General features: G+C 44.1%; 1 protein-coding gene and 1 long non-coding RNA gene across 4 annotated transcripts in view; one reads left to right on the plus strand and one right to left on the minus strand.

Annotated features, from left to right (window-relative positions):
• Window positions 1–271: 271 nt before the first annotated feature.
• LOC138800884 (uncharacterized) lies at window positions 272–4,864 on the minus strand. The gene is made up of 3 exons (XR_011364534.1): window positions 4,620–4,864; window positions 4,176–4,394; window positions 272–1,235 (listed from the first exon to the last, which is right to left on the minus strand). It is a non-coding gene; the product is annotated as an uncharacterized lncRNA (long non-coding RNA).
• ITPRID2 (ITPR interacting domain containing 2) overlaps window positions 4,233–12,462 on the plus strand; it is a 59,075-nt gene continuing 50,845 nt past the window's right edge. For 2 of the 3 annotated variants that reach the window (XM_069983058.1, XM_069983060.1), the window contains exons 1-2: window positions 4,359–4,501; window positions 4,629–4,868. In XM_069983058.1, the coding sequence (XP_069839159.1) occupies window positions 4,691–4,868 (178 nt within the window). In that variant the 5' untranslated portion in view covers window positions 4,359–4,501; window positions 4,629–4,690. The other variant, XM_069983059.1, reaches the window with a different exon arrangement.

Genomic DNA, 12,462 nt, shown 5'->3' on the forward strand with positions numbered 1-12,462 from the left:
TCCTGTACTAATTAATATTTAATTAATAAAACACATTTTCGTTGAAATAAAATCAGTTTAGTTGTTCAATAATTTAAACGAATCCATCATTGTGCAATTAAATATACTGTCAAAAAATAAATATATATATAAATATACATTTATTTATATATATATTTTAACAGTATATTTAATTGCACAATGATGGATTCGTTAGAATTAAATTATTGAACAACGAAAGGGACTTTATTTCAAAGAAAATGTGTTTTATTAATTTAATATATTAACTATTAGAGGCATCGGCATTCAGCATCATTGCCGGCTATTTTTGAAGTACTCCGTACGGACCGCCTGTCAATCCACGGCCGCATTTCCAGCCGCAAACAATGGTCTTGTTCATTTTTTTACGGGTCCGTTTACGATCGGGCCGTAGATTCATACATAGTGTGCACTGTGCAGCCGTATATCGTATACTTTCCAGCGTACGCATGAACCGGAAAAATCCGGCCGATGATTTACCGCCCGCAATACAGCCGCACAGATACAGAGTGTGAACCTATCCTCAGGGTATAAAACCACACACCGTATATGCAGCGTATTTACTGCTGCGATACGCAGCAAATACGCAGCAATTAGATCTAAATAACGGAACACAGCATCAAATCTGCTGCATATTTGTTGAGTATCTGCTGCGTATACGGTGTGTGGGTTTGTACCCTAATATAGCAATGTACCCTGATCTTTGTATGAAAGGAAATTATCCAGATGATACATAATGTTATTAGGGAGCACAACTGTCTAGGGAATTGGCTTTGCAAACTCCAGATCACAGAGCCGGGTCCGATGAAGGTTAAACTTGACAGACGCCTTTTATCCTCAGCAGCTCTGTAACTTTCCCAGCAAGGTACACACTCTCACTATTTTAATAATGAAAAACATTACCTTTCATTATTACTAATGACCTATAAATGGGAAAGAACTAAATACATTCATTGACAGTTGGCCAAGAAATCATTGATTTATATCTATAGGTAAAGAAAGTGAGCAAACAAACCCTGGAAATGCTGGAGTATGGTATGTTTACACTGCTGCTGGCCTCTCACTATGCGCTCACATATAACAGTCCGTACATTGGCTTTCTATTGATTGTAAAGTAGAACGGCCTTTCTTTATCTCTTCTGTACCAATCTCTGTTATCGCGTCTGCACTTCTGATTCATCAGCGGATGTCGTCCAATGAGAATCTATACATTCCTCCTGAAATGTAATAGGGTTGTCAGCTTTAGATATACATAGGAAAAAATGATTATTGTGAATTAATGTGAAATTACATCATGTCTTATATAAATCCTTCTGGATATTCCGGAACCACAGACTTATTGCTGAACATTTTTACATAGCTTCTCTGACTGCAGATGACTACTGTATACCTGAATTGGCCATGACAGGTACCTTTAACCCTTAATGTGTACTTGTTACAAAAGAAAGACTTTTCACATGTCAGAGAGACCTGTCACAAGTTTTTATTTGTCAGGGTCAGATGCTGTCGCGTGGTCTGCTTCCTGCTCTGTCTTCCTTGTAAGTCCATGGGACACGTCTTTTTTACTGACAGTATGAGGACGACTTGTCGCATGATACACAGCTAGGAGGGGAATGAAACATTTGTCATAAGAATTTTATAAATGTTACTCATCTATATATTTTAAGTTCTATCAATTTAAGGCTATGTTCACACTATGTAAGTTTCGTAATAATCATAGCCGTTGTTGCAAATCTGCAACAACGGCCGTGATTACTACGGAACTTACATAGTGCTGCCCTCATAGTATACACTCAGGCCGGGATCGCTAGCGGCTATGCAAAAAACTGACATGTCAGTTTTCTGTGGCGGCTATTCATTGAATAACGGCTTTAGAAGACATGTCAGTGCACACAATGGAGTGTGTGGCTCCGGCTTCAGCGGAGTGTGCAGCGACGAATTAGGATGCTGGCTCACACTGATGCACCTGCATCCCAATTTATTAGAAATAAAGATCATACAGCCGCTACTGCAGTACTGGCCGGGTCATGGAACGGCCGGTGTCTTACGCCATGTGAACATGGCCCAATAGTGCATTTACACAAAGAGATTTATCTGACAGATTTTGGAAAAGATGATGTCTCAGTCTTTCCTTTATGACCTGGTCCCTGTTTATAGTCTGTTCCAGGCTTTGCCTTAAAAAATCTGTCAGATTAATCTCTGTGTAAATGCACCATTAGACCCTTATTTATTTAAAACCTGAAAAAAAAAAATCTCTGTGTCATAGGTCATTTCCCTATTCAATTTAAAGGGGTTGTTCACCATAATTTTTTTTCTTTCAAATCAACTGAGGCCAGAGAGTGCTAGGGATTTAGAATTTACTTCTTTTTAAAAATGTTGTCTTCCAGTACTTATCAGCAGCTGTATGTCCTGCAGGAAGTGGGGTATTCTTTCCAGTCTGACACAGTTCTCTCTGCTGCCACCTCTGTCCATGTCAGGAACTATTCAGAGCAGCAGCTATCCTGACTGCAAATAATACCACTTCCTGCAGGACATACAGCAGCTGAAGACTTAAGATTTTTACTAGAAGACTTGAGATATTAAGTAGTAGTAAATTACAAATCTCTGGCACTTTTTGGCCCTAGTTGATCTGTACGAAAAAACAAAATTGGCGAACAACCCCTTTAATAGATTTCAAATGGAAAAAACAGCTGTATGAGAGGTGTTTTTTATTCAAAAATGTAAAGTGGCTGTTTAAGCAGTTTTATGTGATAAAAATGGTCCAAAAACCGGTATATGAATATAGCTCTAAAGTGGATCTGTCTTCTTAATCTGCTGTTCCACGTAAGGGCAGCATATCACAGGTACCTACTTGTAGTAGTCACTTTTTTATGTGATAATTTGGCTACTAAGAGTACAGACTTGTAGCTGTAATGTGCATATTAAGATGACAGATCTCTTTTTACTGTGAAGGGTAAGAAGCACCTGTGACAGCATATCCCCTAAGCTAAAGAAGTCCAGCCATTCAGCCAGAGCCAGCCCTCATAGGGCATCAGTGAGGAGCACAGCTCCTGGAACACCATAGATATAGTACAGTCAGCTGAAGAGATGCTTCCTGGTCCTCAGCTTGACACACAGGACGCGCAGGAATAGCCCGCTCAGCCGGTCACCAGCTACACTGGTTTTCGCTCTTTTGGCTTAAAGTGTCACTGTTGTTACAAAAAACAAACTGCTGTGTGTGACTTTAAAAAAGCAAAATCACAGAGAGGCGACAGCAGGTCACCGTCCCACACAACTTGTCTTACGGTCACTGTTGGAATAGTTATGTGGACCTAAAATCCATCAAATATACACTTTTGGGCAGCTGTCAGGTCACACCTATGGCATCACTGACATGTACCTGACGGAGGTGTGGCCTGTATGGGTGGGAGGGGTTTAGGAAGTAAAAGAAACAAGGAGGCTTTAAAGGGGTTATCCAACGCTACAAAAACATGGCCACTTTCCCCCTACTGTTGTCTCCAGTTTGGGTGGGGTTTTGAAACTCAGTTCCATTGAAGTAAATGGAGGCTAATTGCAAACCACACCTAAACTGGAGACAAAAGTAGGGGGGAAAGTGGCCATGTTTTTGTAGCGCTGGATAACCCCTTTAAGAAACTACATAAATATAAAAACCTTTGGCTTTATACTCATAGCAACCAATCATTTCCCCTAATTTAAGAAATGAAAGCTGGTTGCTATGGGTTAGGTTTCATAATTCCAAATTCTTTAACGTTTTTGTTGTTGCTCATAACAACCAATCAGAGCCCTGCTTTTACTTCCTAAACTGCCGTGGTAAAGGCCCTATTCCACCAACAGATCTGACGACAGATTATCTGCCAAAGATTTGAAGCCAAACCCAGGAGTGGATTTGAAAAGAGGAGAAATCCAGTCTTTCCTTTATGACCTGTTCTCTGATTATAGTCTGCTCCTGGGTTTGGCTTCAAATCTTTGGCAGATAATCTGTCGTCAGATCTGTTGGTGGAACTGTAAGCCGCGCTTTGATTGGCTGTTCCTGAGAAGTACAAGGTATCGGTTCTCAGCGTCGCTTGCACTGTCACCCCGAGTGACTGTCATTAAGACAATACGTGAGTCACCGTGCACACAGCAAACACCCGACTACTCATTAACCTGTTATTTACCATAAGTGTCAGATAGTAGCATTCAAATAAACGCCGGACAGTACCGCCCCGCCACTGAGTGGAAAACCGCTCGGCAGAGCCGCACACATTCCTAGTGTGAGCCGCGTTCTCACCCTGCGCCCGGGGACGGGGGGGCGGGTCACCATCTGCGTCCCCTCCTCTTTCAGGTGTTGTTTTAATAGAATTCTGACGAGCTGCGCCTGCGCAGTAGACTTCACTCTGTGATGTGAGGGGGGAAAAAAAGTTAGAAGTTTTTGCAAGTTTAACAAGTGATAAAAAAGCGAAGTGGAAAAGGCGGAGAGGACGCGGGGCCGGGACTGCATGGAGTGAGTGACAGGGGAGGCTCGGGGCTCCGGGCGGGGGGGCTCTGGTGTTTTGGCGTTGACTTCCGCCGCTCAGGACGCCGCAGCAGCAGCAGCACAGGGGGTCATGTGTCTCTGTTACCTCACACAGGTTGTCGGAGCGCCGCGGCTGCTGCTGCTGCTGACACGGGGCTGAGAGAGCGCGGCTTCACCATGGATGAGGCAGCCCTGGAGGAGGAGGCGCAGAACAGGGCGATAGTCACCGAGAAGAGGAAGGCCTGGGCGAAGAGCAGAGACTCCTGGCAAGCATCGGAGGCAGAGGATGTCTCAGCGGAAGCCGGACACATACCCCGGGCTGTGCAGGGGAAGCTGCCGCTGGGAGACGCCGCCGGTCAGTAACTCCACTTCTATATACAGAGAGAGCAGCCACCAGGCTGTGTGTATATACAGAGAGAGCAGCCACCAGGCTATGTGTATATACAGAGAGAGCAGCCACCAGGCTATGTGTGTATATACAAAGAGAGCAGCCACCAGGCTATGTGTATATACAGAGAGAGCAGCCACCAGGCTATGTGTGTATATACAGAGAGAGCAGCCACCAGGCTGTGTGTATATATACAGAGAGAGCAGCCACCAGGCTGTGTGTATATACAGAGAGTGCAGCCACCAGGCTATGTGTATATATACAGAGAGAGCAGCCACCAGGCTATGTGTATATATACAGAGAGAGCAGCCACCAGGCTATGTGTATATATACAGAGAGAGCAGCCACCAGGCTATGTGTATATACAGAGAGAGCAGCCACCAGGCTATGTGTGTATATACAAAGAGAGCAGCCACCAGGCTATGTGTGTATACAGAGAGAGCAGCCATCAGGCTGTGTGTGTATACAGAGAGAGCAGCCACCAGGCTATGTGTGTATATACAGAGAGAGCAGCCACCAGGCTATGTGTGTATATACAGAGAGAGCAGCCACCAGGCTGTGTGTATATACAGAGAGAGCAGCCACCAGGCTGTGTGTATATACAGAGAGAGCAGCCACCAGCCTGTGTGTATACACAGAGAGAGCAGCCACCAGGCTATGTGTATACACAGAGAGAGCAGCCACCAGGCTATGTGTATATACATAGAGAGCAGCCACCAGGCTGTGTGTATATACAGAGAGAGCAGCCACCAGGCTGTGTGTATATACAGAGAGAGCAGCCACCAGCCTGTGTGTATATACAGAGAGAGCAGCCACCAGCCTGTGTGTATATACAGAGAGAGCAGCCACCAGCCTGTGTGTATATACAGAGAGAGCAGCCACCAGGCTGTGTGTATATACAGAGAGAGCAGCCACCAGGCTGTGTGTATATACAGAGAGAGCAGCCGCCAGGCTATGTGTGTATATACAGAGAGAGCAGCCGCCAGGCTGTGTGCATATACATAGAGGCATCCTCCAGACCTGGTGTATATACATAGAAAGCAGCCCCCACACCTGGTGTATATACATAGAGAGCAGCCACCAGGAAGCCCCCACAATCTGTGTATATACATAGAGAGCGGCCACCAGACTGTGTATATACATAAAGAGCAGCCACCAGGAAGCCCCCACAATCCGTGTATGTACATAGAGAGCAGCCACCAGACACTGTATACACATAGAGAGCAGCCACCAGACTATATGTATACACATAGAGAGCAGCCACCAGACTGTGTATATACGTAGAGAGCAGCCACCAGGAAGCCCCCACAATCCTTGTATGTACATAGAGAGCAGCCACCAGACACTGTATACACATAGAGAGCAGCCACCAGACTATGTGTATATACGTAGAGAGCAGCCACCAGGAAGCCCCCCCCCCCCCACTTCCTCCTTCTGCCTGCCCAGTAGTTCCTATGTAGTGACAGCCTCTGCCTGCGCCCTGCAGGGTACTGCCCTGTGCCTGCCAGGATGACTATGTGCCCACATTGTGCCACTGCCAGCTTTCTGTATTGTAGTGTGAGGGCATGATAGGTGTTGTCAGAGATGAGACATCCATCATCTGAGGGCACTTGTATGGAGTCCAGGGCACTGACTGGCATTGGAAAGGGCAGTTCTGTGCTTTGTAGGGGCATCCATAGTAATCTCTCCCTGAGTTTATTTGCTCACTAATGTTTTGGAAAACTTGCCTGAAGGATAATGTCAAAGATTTTGGCGCAATAGGTCCACGCTGAGAGTGCCTAGGTTGGATTTGATCCCTGGCTCTCAGTGCCCTCTCAATAACGCAGCACTCCCCACCTGTGCCTTTTCAGCTGTTGCAGAACTACAAGTTGCAGCATGCTCTGACAGCCCGCATATTTGTATGCAGGATAATTTTAAAGTATTTTTGTGATGAGTTAGCTGGCATGTGTACACCAAGTCTATGCTGAGGGGGCCTGAGTTGAAGTCGTTTTCTGATCTCTAGTGCCAACATGGTAAAGCAGTGTTCCCCAACCTGTTGCAAAACTACAATGCACAGTATGCCCAGACAGCCTTCAGCTGTCAGGGCATGCTGGGAGTTGTAGTTTTGCATGAGAGCATGTTGTAATATAGCAAAAGCTAGTGAGGCCAGAAACCTGCTGGGAACCTATAGGAGTCCTGTGTTTATATTTCGATACTGTAATGTTTATAAATATTTACTATATCTATCTGTTTCTTTTTACATACCCAGCATGCACTGACTTCTTATATGTTCCGTGTGTTACTGTTCTCAACCAGATCAGCAAGAAGGGATCAGATTGTTAGATGACATCTGGTCTCTTTGCAGCCAGATACATGGATCATATAGAACCACTTTATGAGGCATCTGTATGTAGTAACCTGGTAGCATTTCTTTAGCTTATTATAGTTTATGGCATGTTTATACTGTATATGCAGTAGATTTTTTGCCGCCCCCCCCCCCCCCATGCTGTGGCACTATGTTGGCACCATCTACATAAACACTGTGCTACCTGCTAGGTGCTTGACCTTGACGTCCCTTATAAATTTGTGCTTTTCTGTGGCTGATCTCTGTAGATTTCAGTTTCCTGAGTGATCCGGTCATAATCTGCTTCATGGTTGGGGTATTTTGCTTGTGTTGGCCTCGTACGGGCTGTTTTTTTTTTTTTTTCTTGGTTGTGTTGTTGAATCTGCTGTTTTGCGAATAATAATGTATTAAGATGGGCACAGCATGTTCTAATCAGGATTAAAAGAAGCTTGCGTGGTAGCATTCACGTGTACGACACAGCGCAGGTAAGGGCTCAAGGTGATGGTGATGTGTTTGATAGGAACTTTTTAGTGATTAGATATCTATTATGTTGAATAATGTGTAGAAATTTACACCTTTGTAATGGCCGGGACCTCCAGCATTTTTTATTTTTTTTTTAACAAGCACAAAACTAAAAAGTTTAGCTTTGTTTTGAAGCATAAGTAAAAAAATAAAAATGTTGATTCAAACTTTGAAAGTTATAACAACAGTGACACTTTAAGTTGTTGCCTATAGAGGACAAAACTGTCTGTGTCTATCAAGAAAATCAGGAAACCTGTGACGCTTTGTGCCACTGTGATAACTTCGACGTATCTTCTGCATGCCTGATCAAGTTTATGGGGTTCATTCACTCGTGCAGGGTTTTATGCTGTCTTTTAGTCATGTAGTTACATTACTATCTGCTGCAGATCCTGTAGGTGTAAATGGAAACTAAAGAGTTTTTCTGGGTGAGGGGGATTCTTTCATAAGAGGCTCAGGCTAAAGTGAAATAACAAAACTGTATACTTACCTGGCCTGTTTCCCTGCTGTTGCCCTATTACTAAGCATTTAGTCCGTCAGCCCTCTTTTTCCTGTAACACAGGATTTTTCACTGGATCTTAAGCCTTTATGAAAAAGAAATTCTTCCTGCTTTGAAAATTCCTTTTTAAATAAGTCTGGCGTTTCCTAAAAGCCGGCATTAGCTGAGACAGGCATTTCCCCCCGGGTTATGACGTCATCACAACACCGGGGAAAATGACTTCTGGGGGGGTGTCACGTGGCTCTCCAGCCACTCACCATGGGCACAGGACAGATAAGTTGTTACTTGAAATCAATTTCCCCCCTCTCTTAGAAAACAAAATGATGACCTCTGTGCACATAAGTCATCCAGTCCTGCCAACTTTAGTCCAATTTGTATAGGGAATTTAGGGTTCACTGTACTGTAACAAAGTGTATTATCATGAACCCATTTAAACACTTGAAGCTAAGTGTTTGTGTGTGGAATAATCAGAGACGCTGACTGATGTTTAGATGGCATTATCTGTATGGCCAGTGTAGTACTTTTAAGTGTTTTAAGTGTTTTCAGTTTTGTCCTATTTAACAAGATTGGCTAGAAGTTTACTGAGAGATCAGTTACATGCTGCCCATATAAGTCTATGGAAAGGGGAGCTAAGAGGAGAAATGAGTTGAGACACAAACTACACTCAAAGCTAACTTGTTAGCATTAGAACTCATCCCAGGGCTTTTATAACAGCTTAGACTGTTAGCTACTGAACTATAATGTCAGCTATACTTCTTCTGTTTCTTAGGGTGTGTGTGGAGACATAAGGGAGCGGGATGCTCTTCTGTGCATGCAGAAGCATTATAAGAGCTAGGGTCTACCCACTGTCTCAGGAACAACTGTAAACTACAGATGGGGTCTTTAAAGCGACTCTGTACACACAATCTGACCCCCCAAACCACTTGTACCTTCGGAGAGCTGCTTTTAATCCAAGATCTGTCCTGGGGTCTGTTCGGCAGGGGATGCAGTTATTGTCCTTAAAACAACTTTTAATCCTGCAGCGCTGTGTCTAACAGCCGGGGCTTACATTTGTATATGCATTAGGCTGGCACCACCTCTCCGTCCTTCCTCCCCACCCTCCTCATTATTAGGAATGATCCAGGAACATTTACTGCTGTTTGAGCTTTGCACAGGTGTATTAACGATCCAGCCCATGTTCATTATACACACAGGTGGGGAATAGGAAGCAATCTGCCTGGAGCATTCCTAATGATGAGGAGGGCGGGGAGGAGAGACAGAGAGGGTGTGCCAGCCTAATGCATATACAAATCTAAGCCCCGGCCGTTAGACACAGCGCTGACTGATTAAAAGTTGTTGTTATGACAATAACTGCATCCCCTGCCGAACGGACCCCAGGACAGATCTTGGATTAAAAGCAGCTATCTGAAGGTACAAGATGTTTGGGGGAGGGGGGTCAGATTGTGGGTACAGAGTCGCTTTAAAGGATTAATCTGGTGGCAAAAAAGTATCCTATACAATGGCCCTAAATGGTTCTACTTATCGTGTACACACAGATGATGGCTTATCCTGAAAAGACACCTGAAAGGAGATGTACACTCAGCCAGTCACAAACTGCAGCACTGTCCCGTCTGTCAGTGATTAGCTGCGCATCAAGAGTGAGTCTTAAAAGTGGCTGCTGGATCCTTAAGCGGACCCGAAAACAACACAGGATGACACTGGGGGAGAGCGGTCAGGAAAGAATAGGCTCTTTATTTTCTATGCATGTGCAGCAAAATATATATAAAAAATTTTTTTATTGGCCTGAGTACTCCTTTAAATGTCTGCAGTGCAGACCTAAGACCCAGATTATATCCGCTCAAGTGTCATGGTTGCAGTTATGTAAATATTATTATTATTATTTTTTTTTTGCCGGCATATTTACATTGCCTTAAAATATTTAGTTGTAAGAAATGTATGCAATATAAATTGCATTTGGAAAGTCTTTACATACACCCCCGCCCCCCTTTTTCAGGCTGCACCTCATGAAGAAAATGTGAAAACAGAATTTTAGACCTTCTTAAAAATTTATTAAAATGGAAAAAAACAACAAAAACTCCATATAACCAACAATGAGCCTATTTATAGAGCACAGACAGGTAACTGTGGAGGCACAGATCTGGAGCATGGTGCAAATGTTTTCGGCTACGCAGAAAGTTGCAGGAACACAGTGGCCTTCATAATGCTGAGATGGGAGAAGTCTGGGAAAACCAGGATTCTTCCCGTTCCCACCAGCTGAGTAATTGAGAGAAAGAAGGGCCTTGAGGTGACCTAGAACCAAATGGTCACACTGGCTGAGCTCCAAAGATTCTCTGTGGAGATGAAAGAAATGTTCCCTGCAGGCTGCACCAATCTGGGCTTTATGGCACAGTTGCATGAAAGACTCCTCTATACAGGAAAAGACAAACTTGCTAGGTTTTCTGTGAGAAATAAGATCCTCTGGTATGAAGAAATCAAGATTGAACCTTTTAGCCCTTATTCTCAGCATCATGACTGAAGGAAACCCATCACCATTCATCATCTGATCGATACCTTCCCTACAGTGAAGCATGGTGGTAGCATCATTCTGTGGGGTTGTTTTTACAGCTGGAACAGGCAGACTGGTCAGGGTTGAGGGAAAGTTGATTTGAGTACAGATTATTTTTTTTTTTTTTTTATTATAACAAAAACCTGGTCCAGAGTGTTCTGGACCACAGACTGGGCTGACAGTCTACCTTCAGTGGCTCTAAGCACACAGCCAAGAAAACTCGGCCTAGTGGCACACAGCCCGAGCCCTGACTTTAAAGGAGAAGTCAGGTAAAAAATTTTATTAAAGTATTGTATTGCCTCAAAAGTTATACATCACCAATATACACTTATTACGGGAAATGCTTATAAAGTGCTTTTTCCCTGCACTTACTACTGCATCAAGGCTTCACTTCCTGGATAACATGGTGATGTCACTTCCTGGATAAAATGGAGATGTCACGACCCGACTCTCCCAGAACTGTGCGGGCTGTGGCTGCTGGAGAGGATGATTGCAAAGGGATGCTCTGTGCCCCCCCCCCCCCCCCCCCCCAGTGATCTGTGTTTCCCTGCCATCATCCTCTCCAGCAGCCACACGCCTGCACGGCTTCTGGAGTCGGGTCGTGACATCACCATGTTATCCAGGAAGTGAAGCCTTGATGCAGTAGTAAGTGCAGGGAAAAAGCACTTTATAAGCATTTTCCATAATAAGTGTATATTGGTCATTTATATAACTTTTGGGGGGCAATAGAATACTTTAATAAAAAATTTCGCCGGACTTCTCCTTTAACCCAAACTAACAACTCTAGAAAGACCTGAATGACATCTGCCAATGGTCGCCATCCAACCTAATGGATTTGGAAAAGATCTACTAAGAGGAATGTCCAAAAAGCCCCATATCCAGTCTTCATGGGTGTGAGACCACAGGTTTTGCACCTGGAGGTGTAATAGCTACTATAGGGTCTTTAAAGGGAATCTGTCAGCACCTGGACCCGAACCGGTGTGCTTAAGGTAGTACCTAAGTAGTAAGGATCTCACCATTGGCTATTTAGACTTTGGAGGCGATGCTGCACAATATCAATTCTCCTACTGTAATGAAAAGTCAAAGAGAAGTCAGTGTAGCGCTCATGCCACACTGTAGCATGCGTCGCCGCTCCATCCTCCTCCCTCTTCTGTATGAATGTTCTCTGCTGTCCAGCTTCCTGTATGCTTGCACCACCTTCCTGCTCCCCACATGCACTGCTCATGTCAGAGGCCGTGTGCCTTCTGCATATGCAGTCATCGCTAACATCAGCTGCGCTTTTGCAGACCGGGAAGATGGTGCGAGCATGTAGTAGGCTGGGCGGCACAGAATAGTCATACAATAGCTGGGGGGTGGAAGAAGTGGTGAGGCAACCCAGAGTGTGGCACGAGTGCTACACCATAATCCCCCTTTGACTCTTCATTACAGTAGGAGAATTGGTAGCGTGCAGCACTGACACACAACTTTTAAAGTTAAGTAAAGGTTTCTATCATTCTGTATTCACTTTGTCAATATGAGGTATTGAGTGCAGAATGATTTTTGGGGGGGGGGGGTTTAAATTTTAGCACGTGGCTAAGATATAACATAGTAAGACTCTATATGTGTTTTATGTTAGGTGATAGGTACAGTACCTCATTGTAGCTATGAGAAGGTATAGTTGGTGTATGTTATATAT

The sequence above is a fragment of the Dendropsophus ebraccatus genome, chromosome 9 (genome assembly GCF_027789765.1).
Source record: "Dendropsophus ebraccatus isolate aDenEbr1 chromosome 9, aDenEbr1.pat, whole genome shotgun sequence".
NCBI classification, from domain to species: Eukaryota; Metazoa; Chordata; class Amphibia; order Anura; family Hylidae; genus Dendropsophus; species Dendropsophus ebraccatus.